Source organism: Helianthus annuus, chromosome 3 (assembly GCF_002127325.2).
Source record: "Helianthus annuus cultivar XRQ/B chromosome 3, HanXRQr2.0-SUNRISE, whole genome shotgun sequence".
NCBI classification, from domain to species: domain Eukaryota; kingdom Viridiplantae; phylum Streptophyta; class Magnoliopsida; order Asterales; family Asteraceae; genus Helianthus; species Helianthus annuus.
The window spans coordinates 167,578,376-167,595,903 of record NC_035435.2 but is presented as its reverse complement, the minus strand read 5'-3'; the positions used below and the strand labels follow the sequence as shown (position 1 = coordinate 167,595,903).

General features: G+C 35.2%; 4 protein-coding genes across 20 annotated transcripts; 2 read left to right on the top strand and 2 right to left on the bottom strand.

The window, feature by feature from the left end:
• Positions 1-4,324: 4,324 nt before the first annotated feature.
• On the top strand, positions 4,325-5,154 carry LOC110930571 (protein DMP2). Its single transcript, XM_022173888.2, has one exon. It carries the CDS (start codon positions 4,402-4,404, stop codon positions 4,951-4,953), a length of 552 nt encoding a protein of 183 aa, XP_022029580.2. The 5' UTR covers positions 4,325-4,401; the 3' UTR covers positions 4,954-5,154.
• Positions 5,155-6,880: 1,726 nt separating this feature from the next.
• Positions 6,881-8,848, top strand: LOC110930572 (putative pentatricopeptide repeat-containing protein At5g47460). Its single transcript, XM_022173889.2, has one exon. It carries the CDS (start codon positions 7,036-7,038, stop codon positions 8,758-8,760), a length of 1,725 nt encoding a protein of 574 aa, XP_022029581.1. The 5' UTR covers positions 6,881-7,035; the 3' UTR covers positions 8,761-8,848.
• A 564-nt stretch (positions 8,849-9,412) lies between these two features.
• LOC110930573 (protein NONRESPONDING TO OXYLIPINS 2, mitochondrial) lies at positions 9,413-13,135 on the bottom strand. Of its 17 annotated transcripts, none has more exons than XR_004888858.1 (5): positions 12,819-13,129; positions 11,908-12,079; positions 10,606-10,670; positions 10,126-10,166; positions 9,413-9,598 (listed from the first exon to the last, which is right to left on the bottom strand). XR_004888858.1 is itself a non-coding variant. In XM_022173898.2 (4 exons), exons 1-3 carry the CDS (start codon positions 12,968-12,970, stop codon positions 10,147-10,149), a joined length of 291 nt encoding a protein of 96 aa, XP_022029590.1. In that variant the 5' UTR covers positions 12,971-13,129; the 3' UTR covers positions 9,413-9,598; positions 10,126-10,146. The 17 variants fall into 17 exon arrangements, 8 of the variants coding, with proteins under 8 accessions (XP_022029590.1, XP_022029588.1, XP_022029584.1 ...); XR_004888859.1 differs by having other exon boundaries at positions 11,961-12,079; XR_002587925.2 differs by lacking the exon at positions 10,126-10,166.
• A 2,747-nt stretch (positions 13,136-15,882) lies between these two features.
• On the bottom strand, positions 15,883-17,074 carry LOC110932506 (metalloendoproteinase 1-MMP). Its single transcript, XM_022175835.2, has one exon. It carries the CDS (start codon positions 17,034-17,036, stop codon positions 15,939-15,941), a length of 1,098 nt encoding a protein of 365 aa, XP_022031527.1. The 5' UTR covers positions 17,037-17,074; the 3' UTR covers positions 15,883-15,938.
• Between the last annotated feature and the right edge of the window lie 454 nt (positions 17,075-17,528).

Genomic DNA, 17,528 nt, shown 5'->3' with positions numbered 1-17,528 from the left:
AGAAAGTGTAAAATACGTTACGGTTTAACGTACATCACGTACGCGACCAAATTATGCATGTTATGTTGAAAATCACGCACGTTATAAACTTAACAAAACCTAATCACGCATGTTGAAACAAATATTCACGCACGTTATCACGCATGCCCTACCTCTTACTTCAAAAATCGCATCCCCTGTTCTACGATCTGAAACCATTGTTACTGCCATCTGACTCTAATCGAATCAAAGCTTGGTCATGTTCATGCATCCTCTGTTCTATGGTCTGAATCAAAGCTTGGACATGTTTCTTCATCTTTTGTTCTACGGTCTGAATCAAAGATTGGTCATATTTTCTTCATCCTCTGTTCTACGGTTTGATTTCGAGGGTCGATATTTTGATGAAACTTTTCAAAATCAACGATGAATTTGAACCCAAATTCGATGAAATTGACTGAACAATACCCAATTTGAAGTGAAACAAAAAGAAATTTGAACCCAATTCGATGAAATTGATCAAACCTGGGCTAAATGAAAATTTGATATAATCACGCATGTTATATGAAATAATCACGCATGTTGGTTTTTTGAGTTTATAACGTGCGTGATTTTCAGCATAACGTGCGTAATTTGGTCGCGTACATAATGTACGTTAAGCCGTAATGTACGTTAACCTTCCTCAATAAATTTATATGCTTTAGAGATATATTTACGACGACTTTAAATATATGAGACTTTGGAGATTACATTTACCGATTGCCACTTCTTGTTAAACCTACTATATATCGATTGGTAAAAGAAATAAAAAGATGTACACCAACGATATCCTTGAAAGAGTGGCAAGCTGACAATTTCAATATTAGAAGCTAGGTTGATTGTCACTCACTGTCAACAATTTATGAGGAAATTTCGATCTTTAAACAAATTACAAGGCCAAAATTTCAAATAAAACGTGTAGCATAACAATATAACATGACATACATACTTTGTATATTTTGCAATGAATATATTGTTTGCTTGTCGTGTTGATTGTATTCCGTTTGAAATAACTAAAATAGTAAAAAATATCCTTATCCGAAAGATCATTCACGTCATCCCCTTACAGAGAAACATGGGACTTTTTTCGGTTTTATGAATTCGATACGTAAAAAATTACATTACTTAGAACACAAGCAAAGGCTTGTTGTTGATGTAATAAAAAAAGTCTTTAAAAATAATTAGATGAATTAAATAAAAAAACTTGGAGAAAATGACACTTAGGAGTTGGCTTAGGTGGAAGTGTAACTGGATGTAAAGTGAAACCAACTTTTTTTTAACGGTAAATTTGGATCACTGACGGACATCAGCAGAACCACCCGATCATATCCATCTTCACATATACTAACACCAGTTCAGGAGGAAATCCATTAAATCTGGGAGAAACTCCCTTATAGGAATCGAACTCAAAACCTAATGATCCCTAAGAGTCTAAGACTTATCTCACTCCGTGATTTCACTATTTATTTTTAGTTTTATATACAGATATGGTTCTGGATAAAGGTTAATTTTTACTTGTGAACTCCATTGATTAACCAATCATTGCTAAATAGTATTGATTTTTAGTTGTTATATAAATCGGGTGCTTACATTCTTATAATTATAGTACCTCCAATATAATCGAATCTCAATTTACAAGACTTCTTTTCGTAACTTTTCAAGCTTAAAAAACATCTTTGTTGTCTCTCAATTAAAAAAAAACCTGTCTAAGGGGATCAGCCCCATGGACCCCGCCAAGGGGGCACTGCCATGTTGAAATCCGATAGTACATCGATGTTCGAAAGTCTCAAACTTTCTAACTTGTGTAGATATATATTCACATTTCTTTTCGCCTTAAGGGTGTATGCGCAACGGTTTTTACCCTCAACTACTTTGAAATACCTTAATCATTGGCGTCACTCCTTTTAAGTGTTCTAAACTATTTTTCTTTTTTAACTAAAATTAAATAATACATTTAAAAACACAAAGAAAACTAAACTTTCATTTTTATTAAAATATTATTTAATTCAAACTAAAAAAAATCAAAATACGAAAGCATGAATAAATATTACATGCATGTAATCTCCATTAGAACTTTGTAACCTTTTTCGTTCTCGAAACGTATCTTCATTGTATTTTGGGTTGTCGACGAAATAATCTTCCACCAAAATTTGGTGACCTTTTTTGCGATCACATGGCACATATCGACTTTTAGATGTTGTTGTGTCTTCATCTTCGGTTTGGACGACAACATTCATTAGAGATTGGAGGCTACTATCGTTGGAGAATATATCATCGCAATTATTGGGTGAAATGAATAACCCTTGATCATCATTATCCATCTTGCAGTAAAAAAATATAGGGAGAGGAGAAATGGTTGTAAAGTTTGTTTGTGAAAAAAGTGATATATGTATATAGAGAAAGGTTTAAATAAGAATGCTAAATATTGTGAGAACGAATGAAAAAACCACGAGAATTTGGTTAAAAACAATTCAAATTCAAAATTTGTTTTTGCACTTATCATTTTTATTCGAATACAATATTAGAAATTAAATTTACAAATTTAAATTAAGTGAATTCGTAAATAAAGAAAATTTACACATGTGTAAGTTTACCTTTTACACATGTGTCAATTTGTTATATTTTAGGGCTGTTCAAAAAGCTCGTGGCTCGGAGCTCGCTCGGATTTTGCTCGGAAAAAGCTCGCTCGATATGGCTCGGTTTGAAAGTGAGCCGAGCCAAATTGGCTCGGTTTGGCTCGCTTGGTAGCTCGGCTCGGCTTAACTCGAATTATTTTACTTATAAAATATTTTATTTTTATATACATATAATATATTACAAAAAAGTGATTATTATTTACATGTATTTAGTCTCGTAGTTTGATATCTATGACATATTTAAATGTTGATTGCCGTGCTAACGAACAAATATTGTATTTACTTGAAATATAAAACTTATTTTGCATTGTTGAACATGATTTTGGCTTGTAATTTATTAGGTTGAACTTATTTTGAATATGTTCTTTTGAAGTATTGAATAATATTTTAGAATACTGAATTTTGAGAGCTATGTATTAATTTTTATTTTAAAATCGAGCCAAACCAAGCCGAGCTGAGCCAGCTCGGTTTAAAACCAAGCCGAGCCTGAGCTTAGATTTTCAGCTCGGTTTCAAATCCGAGCCGAGCCGAGCTGAGCCAGCTCTGTTTATAACGAGCCGAGCTCAAGCTTGCCCTAGCTCGGCTCGGCTCATGAACAACCCTATTATATTTACACACGTGTAAAAAAGCTAATAAGAGTGATTTTGAGAGAAGAAATGAACTATTTGATGTTGTAAATTCTTTTTTTGATGTTGTATTTTAACCCTTCCCAAATACACTAGTGTAGTAGTAGTGTTCACTCTAGAACCCCACCCTATATTTATGGGGTTAAAATTTGTTATATTTTTTATTGTTCCAACAGTCTCATTTGGCCAAACCCAACGCCTCAATTTCCGAATTGTATTCGGTGAGTGGTACCCGTGTACGGTACCCGAATTAACTACCGTAAAGGGTGACGGCGATGTACCCACACGGGTTTTGATACCAGCACAAGGGTTTCAAGGGGTACCTCGTCCACCCAAAGTAAACCCCTTTTAAATCAAACTAGTTATTAGTACCCGTGCGTTGCGCGGGACTGTGAAACCAAACAAAAAATAGACGTAAAAACACTGAACCAGACACGTGCGTTGCAAAATTAACTCGTCAAATTTAGAATAAAACGTAAAATATTATCATAGTAAAAAAATCTAAGTCAAAGCATTAACAAAACTCACCTAAATGGAGGTTGTGCAATGAATGTATAAAAGAAAATTTAGATAAATAAGTGTAGGCTATGCAATGAGTGAAAGTACTGTAAGCATACAAATTTATACAAAATTGAATAGTGAAAGTAACTCACACAACTATTTTACTAGGGGAAATTACTTAAACACTAAAATCTCCCACTCTCAACTACCCATTCTTAACCTTCAATGACATCCATTGAAATCCACCTTTAATCCTCTTTGTTAATTTCAAAGATAAATTCCTTTTTTCTTAACACGTTGAACTAATTTTGGAACATTTCAACACACTTTTTTTCTTAATTATAAGAATATTTATACTTTTTATTATTTAAAGAAAGACTTGCATAAACCTTAGAAGAACCGTTTGTTAATTGATGAGTAGAAGTAACCCATTGCTACCTCACCCTACTTCTAATCAAAGCCTTTCTCTCTCTCTCTCTCTCTCTCTAAACACACACATATTACATATCTATACATGCATATATATACACATCTACGTATACATGTATCCACTCATACACAACCTCTATAAATCTCTCACATACAACTACATCCTTAACCTCACAAACCAAAACATCACAAAAATGGCCACAACCATCAAAAACAAGACACTTTCCGGCGTCGGAAACCTCATAAAACTCCTTCCAACCGGCACTGTCTTCACTTTCCAGTTCCTAAACCCGGTCCTAACCAACAACGGCCATTGCACCACCATCAACAAATACCTAACCTCGATCCTCATCGCTCTTTGCGGCCTCTCTTGCATCTTCTCCTCCTTCACCGACAGCTACGAAGACGAAGAGGGATCTACCCGCTACATAATAGCCACTCCCAAAGGTATCTGGCCATCCCCAGAAAAATCTTCTAGTGTTGACGTCTCAAAGTACAAGCTTCGGGTTGGAGACTTTGTGCATGCGGCTTTCGCGGCTGTGGTTTTCGCGGTTGTGGCTTTGTTGGATGATAATACTGTTCAGTGTTTGTACCCTGAGTTTGAGACGAATGAGAAGATGTTGATGATGGTGGTGCCTCCGTTTATTGGGACGGTTTCGGGGTCGGTTTTTATGATGTTTCCTAATACTCGTCATGGGATTGGGTACCCACCTTCACCTACAAGCCAGAGCCAAGGGGACAAGTGAGATATACATATTACTATGTGTATAATGTTATTTGTGTGAGATTTTATGCTCAAAGGAGCATGCATGCATGTTGTTTTATGCTATGTGTTTGTTATCATGTTTGGGTTTGAAGTGTGACATGAATTGTTTTTTTTTTAAGTTTGAAATTTGAGGAATGTGTTTGATGAATATAGTGACTATATATGTTAAGTTGTTGGTTAATTGTATATGGCTTTATAGCATAGTGGCATCTTGTTGGTGGGATAAGATTTTGGGACCAATAGGTCATGTGTTCGATTCCGCTGGTGCCTGGTAACACGATGATACTTCAGTAGTCCGTCAGTTATCTAATTTGCCGTTTAAAAAAAGTTGTTGGTTAATTGGTTTCACAAATAATTTTTTAAGAGCTTTGTGTATTTTGTCAAGAAAAAAGCATGAATTTGATACCCACGTCTCCTTGCATACACCCCATGTCTCTCATGTAATTCTTTTGTTTAGTATTTCCTATTTGCAGTTAATTTAGTAGTGTACTAAGTGGGTGGGTTATTGGTGTAGTTATTTGCAGTTATTCCATTCCACCTTTCATTCCTTCATACCAAACGCTACCTAAGTGTTAATCAGTGGTGTTGCGCATCTTTTACTTATCGATAAGTAGGGGAGGCTCTTAGTTGGGGCTTGACCCTCTTTTTTTCGCTTCAAAATGTAAATTTTATCGACAATTTTATATACACTGAGACCCCCCCCCCCCCCCCCCGCCCCCTATTTTTTTTTTCTTCGGCCCCCATATTCTAAAGTTTAAGATCCGTAAATGTCGGTAAGAGTTGCATTATTCCTATAAGATGAATAGATGATCATTAAAATCAATACCCATTACAATTACAAATGTAAATAATCATTAAGTAAATTCAAATATAAGTAAATATAAATATATAAATATATAAAATATTAAAAGTAATAAAAGTGTAGGTCTATGGTGAACAATTTACCTGTGTTTTGTCTCTCTAATAAACGTTATACCAATATTCATTTGTTGTTGTATTTCTCATACTCTTATTTTTCTCGAATTTTTGCCTAGGTCTATATCGTGTATAAGTTGTTTTGGTAGCCTACACTCCTTGTCTGTAACACATTTTTTTTCCAAGAGAGTTGGAGAGGATATCATCAATATATCACTTTAGTATAAACTTACACATTGTCAAAATAATTAGTTATAAACACCTAGCAATAGGACTGTAAACGAACCGAACGAACATGTTCATTCGTTAAGGATATAATGTGTTCACGAACGGTTCATGAACACTTATCGAACGAGATTTTATGTCCGTGTTCGTTTATTAAGGAAAGGAATGTGTTCACGAACGGTTCAGAACACAAACGAACACTATATAAAATCAGTGAAGACGATGGGGGCTAGAGGTGGATGGTGAGAGGGAGCGACGCTAGACCTTGAAGCCCTAATGGTTGAACGAAAGTCGATAGTACTTTTCGATGTAAATAATGAGAAGGAAAGTGGAGTGATGCATAAACAAGACGGAGATAGAGTTTCATATTTTATTTATTTGGATTAGAAGATAAATAAGAATTAAAGAATATAAAAGGTTAAGATAAAATAAATAAATGCTAGAAAATATTTAATGAACATAGACAAACGAATGTTTACGAACACATTACCGAACGTTCACGAACTCAATTGAACAAACAGGACATTTGTTTGTGTCCGTTCATTTAACTAACCAAACATAATTTCTTATTCATATTCACTCATTAACTAAACAAACAAACATAAACGAGTTTCCCGCTGAACATGGGCGAAGCTTTTAAGGGGCGGGAAGGGGCGGCCGACCCCCCGAACTTTTCGCTCAGTAGTGGAGAGTATGTAGTTTAGGTATAGAAATTTTTGGGTATATATGTTTACGACCCCCCGGTTTTATAGAAAATTTTAGGTCCGGTTACTTCCGCCCCCTCGATCGGAAATCTCAAGCTTCGCCACTGCCGCTGAACGTTCAATTCATTTACAGCATCCTTAGCAAAGCACCTATTTCAAAGTATTTTCTTGCCAATACCTTTTTCTCTTAGTAAAATACACAATAAATTCAACCACTTATGTTCCTGAGCAAGGGCCTTATGAACACGAAATCATATCTATCAAATCACAAACATTCACAACACGTTTTCTTGCAAAAACACTTGATCACCAGCAGTAACTTTACCCAATCAAACCCCTTTAATTCTGATTCTAAACACACTTCAAATCTCCACGAAAATGTCTACCACACTGAAATTACTAATAATGCATATGATCTGGTTCACAAGATCCGAGAATGCACACATTCGGGTCTTCATAACCATGGCCAACAGCTTCATTGCTACGTTTTGAGATCTGGGTTCATTTCCGATGTATATGTTTCATCTGCACTCATCAACTTCTATGTTAAACTGGACCTAGTAAAAGATGCACATAAAGTGTTTGATGAAATTCCTGAACCAGGTTTAGTTGCTTGGAACTCGTTGATCTCCGGGTATGTTCGATCAGGGAAGTTCCGTCAAGCTTTGAGTTTGTTTCTTGAGCTGGAAAGGTCAAGTATTTGTTCGGATTCATACTCGTATACTGCGGTTTTAGCTGTTTGTGGACAGCTAAGGTTTATACGATTAGGCGGAACTGTTCACTCCATGATTGTTAAATCTGGTGTAGAATGTAGTAGTTTTGTGTCCAATTGTTTGATTGATATGTACGGAAAATGCGAGCATGTTGAAGACGCGATCAAGATTTTTGACAAAATGCGGTTCAGGGACGCGGTTTCTTGGAACTCGGTGATTGCTGCGTGTACTCGAAACCGAAGAATCGAGCAAGCGGTTGGTTTTCTGAACCAAATGCCAAACCCGGATACGATATCATACAATGAGATAATCACTGGGATTGCACAGTTTGGGAACATGGAAAAAGCCGTTGAGATTCTGTCAACAATGCCAAACCCGAACTCATCTTCGTGGAACTCGATTATAACAGGGTATGTGAACCGTAACAATCCAAGAAGCGCACTTAAGGTGTTTGATCAAATGCATTTGAATGGCATACGGATGGACGGGTTCACGTTTTCAAGCATTTTAAGTGGCGTAGCGCGTGTTGGAGCGCATAGACGGGGGACGTTAATCCATTGTTGTGTGGTGAAGCTTGGTTTCGATGAATGTGTAGTCGTTGGCAGTGCTTTGATCGATATGTACTCTAAATGCGGGCAGGTAAACGCAGCCGAGTTCATTTTTGAATCATTACCCGATAAAAATCTAGTAACTTGGAACGCTATGATATCGGGATTCGCGCATAATGAGAATTCAACGAAAGTGATTGAACTATTCGAGCAGTTGAAACACACGAAAGATTTACAACCAGATGGGATCACGTTCCTGAACGTGTTATCGGCTTGTTGGCATAACAAGACGCCATTAGAAGTTGCAACCCGATACTTTGAATCAATGATACACGATTACCAAATCGATCCAACGGTTGAGCATTGTTCTTGCATGATCAGGCTTATGGGTCATGAAGGAGAAGTTTGGAGAGCCGAAGGGATGATAAAGCGGCTCGGGTTTGAGTCGTGTGGGGGTGTTTGGAGGGCGTTGCTTGCGGCTTGTGGGGTTTGTGGGGATTTAAAGGTGGCTGAAACTGCAGCTAGAAAGGTGGTTGATCTTGAAGGTGATGGTGAGTTTGTTTATGTTATGATGTCGAATATTTATGCGCGCTTTGGTAAGTGGGAAGATGCGGGTGCGATGAGGAAGATGATGAGAGACAAAAATGTGTCGAAAGAGGCTGGTTATAGCCGGATTGAATGATACCTTGCTCTTCGTTTAATATATATAGCTCTCATTTGTCTGTTGATTTTGGTAATTTTCTTTATAACACATTTGTTCATTTTCGTTCTTTTAACCCTAACCAAAAAAATGCACGAAAACAAACAGTTATACGAAATCTTGTTTGTGTTCATTAAGAAAATGATTGCCCGCGTGTGTTTATGTTCTGTTGTTAATTTTTCAAACGAACATAAAACATAACTAGTAACCCTCAACGGTTAGTGATGCGGATTGTAACTTGAGATGTAATGTTACTATGTTAGTATTGCACTATTGTCTAAGGGGCTGTTTGTTTACCTCTTAATGAGGCACTTAATGGTTCAGACCTCTTACTGGTTCAGCACTTAATGGTTCAGACTGTTTGTTTCACGAGCAGATGTCTGAATGGTTCAGTCATTTGCCTCTGAATGGTTAAGATTTATACAGAGTCTGAATGACCTCTAATCTGAATTGGTCAGACATTTGCCTCTGAATGGTTAAGCATACAGGCTCTTAATGGTTCAGACCTCTTACTGGTTTAGCACTTTATGGTTCAGACCTCTTACTGGTTCAGCACTTAACCATTCAGATGTTGAACTTTTAACAATTTTGATGTGAAACATTAAGCAAAACAAAAGTAAAAGAAAAGGTGAAAACAGAATGTCAACACAAGAAACATCTTAAAGTTGTATTATGTAATAAACATCTTAATGCATGACTTGTTGTAGTTCAGCCATCTTTTATGAACTGCAAAAATAACTGGGATGAATTACAGAACCTGCCTTCTTGTTCAATGATTTCGGCCTGCTAACGGGTCACCTTGGAACCGATAAACCCAGCTCTAGTTCAAACAAAAAGAACCCATATCAGAGACGGATACCACCTTCTATGTAGTCATTTTACAACCAAAATGTCATGCAAAAAGGTAAAAAAAAAAAAAAAAACATAAAATAAAATATCCTTGTGAATCTATCTAATTGTTTTACTTCCTATGAATTGTGAACGTCGATAATAATTAAATTAAATATATATAATCCAAGTAGAGTTCCGTCTTATTAGCACGATGAAGCAAGCCCGCCTCTAGAAACAGCATAACGTATCACGTTCCATCAAATTCATCTGAGGAAAACGAGAATCTCGTGTTACTACAAATACTCTACTCTCAGCTATACGGATATCACACCATGAATGCAAATACTTGTAGATTTAGATTATTTCAACGATTATGTTGTTATCAAATAACAAGGACCCTACTTTCAAACAAATCACGGGGTTCAACAAACAGTTCACATTTCAAGATCAAGATAATTAACGATTTTGCAAATGAGTAAAAAGTTCCTCGCTATTAGCATGACGACTTGAGCCCACCTCTACATACAGCAAAACGTATCACGATCCATCAAATGCATCTGGGAAAACGAGAACTCTTGTTACTATATACTCTAGTTTCAGCTAATTGAGCACTATACATTGCTTACGGAAAAATTATGTCGCATTCGAAAAGACAATGAATAATATACTAAAATACAATGAACAGCAGACTAAAACACAATGGACAACAGACTAAAAACACAATGAACAGACTAAAACACATAAAATACGCATCCAATAGGTAAACCGCCACAACACTACTATGAAAGTCAATGTATTAAATATCAATAAAAAAAAGTTAAGTAACCGATAGAACAAACACTAATAGCTTCTAGCCAAATAAATAACAAATCTTTGTCCGTTTGCATATAATAGCAAATAAATAATATAACTAAACACTCAAAGAGTTTTCCTCGTTGACTTGCGCCCAGAGTCTATTATTAATCCTAAAACTTTTAATTTTGTAAATAGTCGTACTTGACACGAAGACAGGTCTTGTAAATCCCAGTTCATTTCTTTCATGCATTGAGAAAATTATGTGCCTGCAGGAACCAAACTCCAGTCAGATACCTGATCAATGCATCCTCTCACACTCTAGATACTAATTCAACTAGGAAACGTGTTTCTAAAATCTCTCACGCACAAGAATTTTAACTATACTCATTTTCATAATATAAGCAAGTGTTGTTTATGTTCTCGTTGAGTATGAACATGTATCATGTTCTGGCGTTTTTTATTCCAAATCAACCGCGAAAGCACTGGGACTTTGTTTGGTACGCCGTATACAATTATTATTATTATCTATTCTACACTGATTCTCATTACGTCATCTTTGAAAAAGAGATACAAACTTATTTAGTACTTACATGTATAGGCAAAAGATCAAATACAAATAATCTTAACATACTAAACATACAAATTGAAGGAAAACTCAAAAAGACAAGGTGGCATTTTTGTAATTACCACCAACTATCAAAGTTACTATACAAATGTGAACTCAACCAAAAATACCTAAAAAACACAAAGAAAAATTTTTAACATTTTTTATTAAAAAATCGCTACATTTCGTTAGCCAAAAAGAAAATTTTGTTTTTTTTTTTTTTTTGCTGCTACTAAAAGTAGCGATTTTTTAATAAAAAAATGTTAAAAAATAAAATAATTTGTGTGTTTTTTTATTTTTTAGATTTTTTTAGGTTTTTTGGGGGTTTAGTTTTTAGCATTTTAGCTTGGGTGGGGTTGGGGGGGGGGGGGGGTTAGGTTTTTTTTAGGTATATTTGTAGAGTAACTTTGATAGTTATTGATAATTACAAAAATGGCACCTTGTCTTTTTGAGTTTTCCTTCAATTTGTATGTTTAGTATGTTGAGATTATTTGTACAACAACTTTACCCTACATGTATAAACTGTTAAAACAGTACTAAAGCACTAATATTTGCACAGTAGAAATCGAATCGATACATACTAGTATACTACACCTTAATGCACATTTAATATTAAGAATGATAGAAAAAAATGACGATCATGCCATTAACTCATAATATATAGCCTTAGGCTGAGAAACATGCAACACTCCTGTTTCATATAACAAGCGCACACAAAAAGCACCTTCAAAGTTAAAAAGCAACGAATAAACATTTTCACGTATCAAAGAATCACGTCCACCGCCAGGTGAACATTGTAATACAAATTCAGCAAAAGTAACACAATGGGGAAAACATATTATCGTGCAAGCAAGCAACGTATAGAGCACACATATCGCACGGGAGAAGTTGTGACTCACTGTAAAATAACACAAAACATATTAGAGGCCAGGAGAGGTACGGCAGAGTGTACCCTGTGAAAGAGATCTGCAACTCCTTGAAGTAGTGCTCAAGCAGGATGTCAATCTCGCTGCAGCAACCGCATTATGCAGAGGTAATAGTGACTGCACACATCCAAGCTCTGATGGACACCTGTTAGATACATTATCACAAACTCTTTAATAACGTGTATTTGCAATGACTCGATAGTACAATATCAACCACATCACATTAATAGCAAAAAAATACACAACCACGTGAATATAACACGGGGTAGGGATAGTGTACATTAATTCAAAAGTGTGAGAAGTGTATTATAACACTATATATAACACCATATAAACACCGTATAACACTATGTAACACTATATAACACCATATAACACTATGTAACACTATATAACACTGTATAACAATATATAACACTATACATATCATAGACATGCTATCAGACAAAATATAGTGTTATATTTGTTATATAGTGTTACATAGTGTTATGTGGTGTTACATATTGTTATACGGTGTTTATATGGTGTTATATAGTGTTATATATAGCGTTTATATGGTGTTATATATAGTGTTATAATACACTTCTCACACTTCTGAATTAATGTACAGGATCCTCTACCTATATGAGGGTTAGTTAACTAGTTATAAACACACAAATATAAATAAACTTATATATGAACCAGTACCTCATGTAAATACGCCTAATTTCTGAACTTGTCTATTCAAACTCACATAAATAAATAAACAAATAAATAAATAAACACTTCTTTAACTAATTTGCAACTTCAACCCTTTAATTCCCCCAACGTATTAAGATCAATTGAGTGCACACACATGAACAGTAAAACGGAAATGGAAAACCATATGGATGGTGTTATTATACCTTGAAATTGAAAAGCGAGGGGCCGGTGAGGCGGTTGGAAGGGGAAACTTTGGGGATGAAGGGGCAGATTTGGGAACAGAGGCGGACCGAAAAGCGGATTTGAGATTTGAAATTGAAGCTTTGTTAATGAATCTGTTGCATCTTGCAGCCATTGCGAGATTGGAGGAGATCTGATGATGAAATAATTTTCAATACAATTTAGGGTTTTGATTGATTTTAGGGTTCAGGGTTTGAAGGTTAGTGGATATTAAGATGTCGCATATCGGGTACTGATGAAATCCGACCCGATATGGGTGGCCTGTGACTCCGTGAGCCCAACAAATAATCAAAACTTTTTTGAACGATTAAAAAAAAAAAGGAGATTGTGTTAAACATGTCCTAATCTTTTGTACTTTTTTTAACATGTCATATTAGTAATTTCCATCTCTCTTTCTTTTAACACAACACAAAACGACGAAAAGATTTATTTCATTAAAGATTATCGGGGACTGACAAATTAACGGCGAAATGAATTATTTCATAAGAGCTAGCAAGGACTAGCAAGAAGAGTACAGACACCAAGATACAAAATGGGTATACGATATAGAGCTAGACAATATTATCAAAATCAAAACCTCGCCATTTTCCTTGTCGAGAGAAGCTAACTTGGATCTATTCGTTACTTAAAGAAAGCTAAGTGTTTTAATGTCATCTAAGACCATTCTTATTCACAACCTAACTCAACCCAACCTTTAATATAAAACTAATTTCTCTCTCTTCCATCTACACAACCCAACCCAACTCAATTTTTGATACACATTCACAACCCAACCCAATCTAAGTTTTTATTAAATAAATGTAATACATTGTTATTTTTTATTGTATAAAAATAATTATATTTAAAATAATTATTCTATATTAAAATAAACAAACGTTATTTATGTTAGATATAAAAAATTAAAAAGTTAAACCATCAATATATAAATAATATTCTAGAAAAATATAAATTTCTGAACGAACTCCATTTTTAATAAAATTTATATCGTAACGTTCACAATTTTTTTCTAAGAAATACAATGTATTTAGTTGTTTTATTTAGTTTAAGAATTACAAGTTATTTGATTAGTTAAATTAATGGGGGAAATGAATAAAATGAAAAAGGAAAATTAAAAGATGGCACCAATTAAGTTTTGACAAGTGGCAAATTGACATAAGCAACCCATTGCAATCTTGGGTTGCTCCAACGACCAGGTTGAGGGAAAAAACCATATTTTTCATTTATTTTAATTATTTTTCACAACCTAACCTAAGATTTGGTCACCAATGGGAGTAGTCTAAGATATTGGACGGGGAGGTAGACTAGTTGAAATGCTTGTTCATTACGAGCCCTCTAAATGCATCAACATGCCGTTATTATGACCGTGTTGACAACTTTCTTTTTCACTCTGCTGACCCGAAGACTATCATATAGCCGAAAAAGGTCTTGAACCTTAAAGGCAAAAATAGCCAGAATTTTACGCCATGAACTCAACCATCCAAATATACGTTGCAAATCTACTAAACAAACCTACTTGACTTGATGTTTTCAAAGGTGAGATACAATGGCAACTTAGGGGTTGAAATATGTTTAGCTAGCCCCTCTACTGCTCTACACAAGTCGTCTATATGTTTTATTTATTGTGAAATTGGTTTATATAACAAAATCAAATTTGTCTACACAAGATGTTTTATAGTTTTTGTTTATGATGTTTCACTGTATATATTGTCTTTTTATATTTTTAATATTCAAAGACAAAATTGAACAAAGCAACCTTTATGCAAGGTGACTTAACCAAGAAATTTAACAGTGTTAGTCTAAAAGATTGATCCCTATAATAAAATATTAAGTTAAAGGTTGATCTGGTCGATTTTTAAACCGAAATGTTGTTTTATCCAATTTTGTTTATAGAAAAAATAAAAAACTTCAAAGATTGGTTTTTTTCTTTTTGTTTTTTAACGACTTCAAAGATTAGTTACCAACTGAAATACTAAAATGCAAAATCAGTATCACAATTACTATCAATACATAACACTTATATTTACATTATCATTATCACTTGAGATTGGATAAATACACCTCTTCTTCCTTAAATTTTCATAATACTCCCTTGAAAACATCAACTAGTTTCGAAACCACTACGAGTATATATAATAACAGCTATTAGGCATATTAGTTAGGTATACCGCAAACCATCGCTAGTGCTCTAGTGGTGGCCACGTGTATTTAAGTTCCACCTATGGTGGATTCGGGTGAGTTTTCCCCTCCAGGTCTCAAGTTCGAGTTTGGTGATAGGGTTTTCTCGTTAAGAGGTTTAAATCGGGATCTATTGTGCGAGGAGGCTCTCTAACGCGGATACGACTTAGACAACGTATGCTAGACCTTCCGACATTCACGAATAATTCACACCTTTTCAAAAAAAAAAAAAGGTTCCGTATATCGCAGAGACAATTCTAACTTTTTAAAAGATAAAGACTTGTAGGTCGCTTAAGTTTTAAAAACTTCAAAAAATTCCAGATATTTATGCTGGTTAAGAACCTCTGGGCATCACTTTCTTCCTTCATTAATATGTGATTACAAATATTTTTTTTAAATATGTTTTTTTAATCAATTAATATGTGATTACAAATATTTTTTTTTTCTAAAATATGTTTTTTTAATCATATTCACCGGTAAAAGATGACATTTTTTTTACATTATTCGAAGGAATTAATTACAAAATTTATCTTCAAAAGCTCGAAATTAAATTTCCATTATGTGTGTTCGTGAAAAATACAAACCTAATTTTCAAAACCTTAACATGCCTTGTTTATTCTTGTAAATTACTTGTTTTTTTTTTCAATGAAAATTAATTACAAAATTTATCTTCAAAAGCTCGAAATTAAATTTCCATTATGTGTGTTCGTGAAAAATACAAACCTAATTTTCAAAACCTTAACATGCCTTGTAAATTACTTTTTTTTTGTTTCTTATTTATTTCTACGAGGTCAAACACATGAAATAAAACATAATAACACTTGATTTTATCTGACCCATTTCACCATACCATTTCCTGCTCTATAATCATTATTAGATCCTTATTAATAAAAAGAATAAATTAAAAGTCACCAAAATGATAAACCCACAAGTAAACCAAACAAAGTCATCAATTTAAACCATCTATTTCTCCCGGGCCGATACCCGGGAGAAATATCCGACTCCATAGACGGACTATACCTAAAATTCGGGTTCGACCCGTATAAATTCTGTACCCCCATAATATCATCAATCTTTAGATCCACTTTTCTAGTCCTCGGACCCAAACTCGGGTACATGACCGCTTCCTTAACCGAAGAATGGGCCAACCCGAGTATATGCCCGATCTCATGAGTCGCAACCGACTCCAAATCAACGGCCACAACCGATCTACTAGCTTCCAAATCAACGGCCCACGTTTCCGCTTCGTCTAAATGTAGCCTACCGTTTTCCGGTGAAAATGCATGAGCCAACACCCCTAAAACACCATCAAACGGCACTCCATCGCCGTGATCGCCTCCGTAAAACGCGATTTTTATATCCGCTTTTCGATAATCGTCTACCTCGGTGAAACTAACGGGGATCGTAGACGCCCACCGGGCGAAAGACCGTTGGAATGCACCTTGTATTTCGGAGTAACTAAGGTAGTTAATCATATGATTGTCCGAAAAGGCGTACGTTAGCGTCATGGTATCCGTTTTTTCGCCTTTTCCCCCTTTTTGCCACCTCGGCTCGCCGCTAAAATACGCATAGTGTTTACTCACGTGGAATTTAAATTTAAATTTAAATTTATTTTTACGTTTATGTGGGACATCATCGGAGACGCCGCACCGCGGCGACATGATCAGGCCGACGGTGCCGGAATCGAGTTTTCCGGTGACCGGTAACCCGAGTTTTTTTTGGTAGGTTAAGACGGCGGCTTCGAGGTTGTCGTCGAAGGTGTCGGAAAAGTCGTCGGAGTCTAGGTAACCGAATCGGTGGAAGTATCGCTTTAGCTCGGACATGCCGGAGAAGTGATCGCCCTTTCCTGCGTCGGTGAATTTTGAAAATTGTTGCCACTTGTTGATATGGGATAGGTCGTTGACGGTCAACTCCGGTGGGGTTGCCGGAGGAATGGTTCTGGCGGGAAAAACAGTTTGGAGGAGAGAGAGAATGAGAAGTATGCCATAACAGAAAAACCTGTGCATGGCGGTTAAGTTAGTTTGTTTTAGGATATCGTACGTTTATATATTATACTTTGAGTATAATAGAAAGTAAACTTTTCTTATATTGTAATATTGTATAGAAAGATATAATATTATTATACCTTTGATTATGTATTAATACGATGATATATTTTAGACTAAATTACATTTTTGGCCCATGTGGTTATATCACTTTTACCATATTAGCCTAAAATAAGAATTTTTAACGTATCTGCCCCTATGGTTTCTATAACTAACCATTTTGGCCCTTAAGTCTAGAGATCAGGGGGGCCAAAATGGTTAGTTATAGAGACCATGAGGGCTAAAATGGTTAGACTTAGGGGCCAAAATGGTTAGTTATAGAAACCATGGGGGCAGATATGTTAAAAATTCTTATTTTAGGCTAATATAGTAAAAGTGATATAACCACAGGGGCCAAAAACGTAATTTACTCTATTTTATTTGTTTTTGTCATAAATAAACTTTGTGAAGTGA

Bases quoted from the DNA above. Each gene is read 5' to 3' on its own strand.
- LOC110930572 (XM_022173889.2), top strand. From the start codon at position 7,036: ATGTTCCTGAGCAAGGGCCTTATGAACACGAAATCATATCTATCAAAT.
- LOC110932506 (XM_022175835.2), bottom strand. From the start codon at position 17,036: ATGCACAGGTTTTTCTGTTATGGCATACTTCTCATTCTCTCTCTCCTC.
- LOC110930571 (XM_022173888.2), top strand. From the start codon at position 4,402: ATGGCCACAACCATCAAAAACAAGACACTTTCCGGCGTCGGAAACCTC.
- LOC110930573 (XM_022173892.2), bottom strand. From the start codon at position 12,970: ATGGCTGCAAGATGCAACAGATTCATTAACAAAGCTTCAATTTCAAAT. The intron at 12,080-12,818 runs GTATAATAACAC...TGTATCTAACAG, and splicing joins CCTCGCTTTTCAATTTCAAG to GTGTCCATCAGAGCTTGGAT.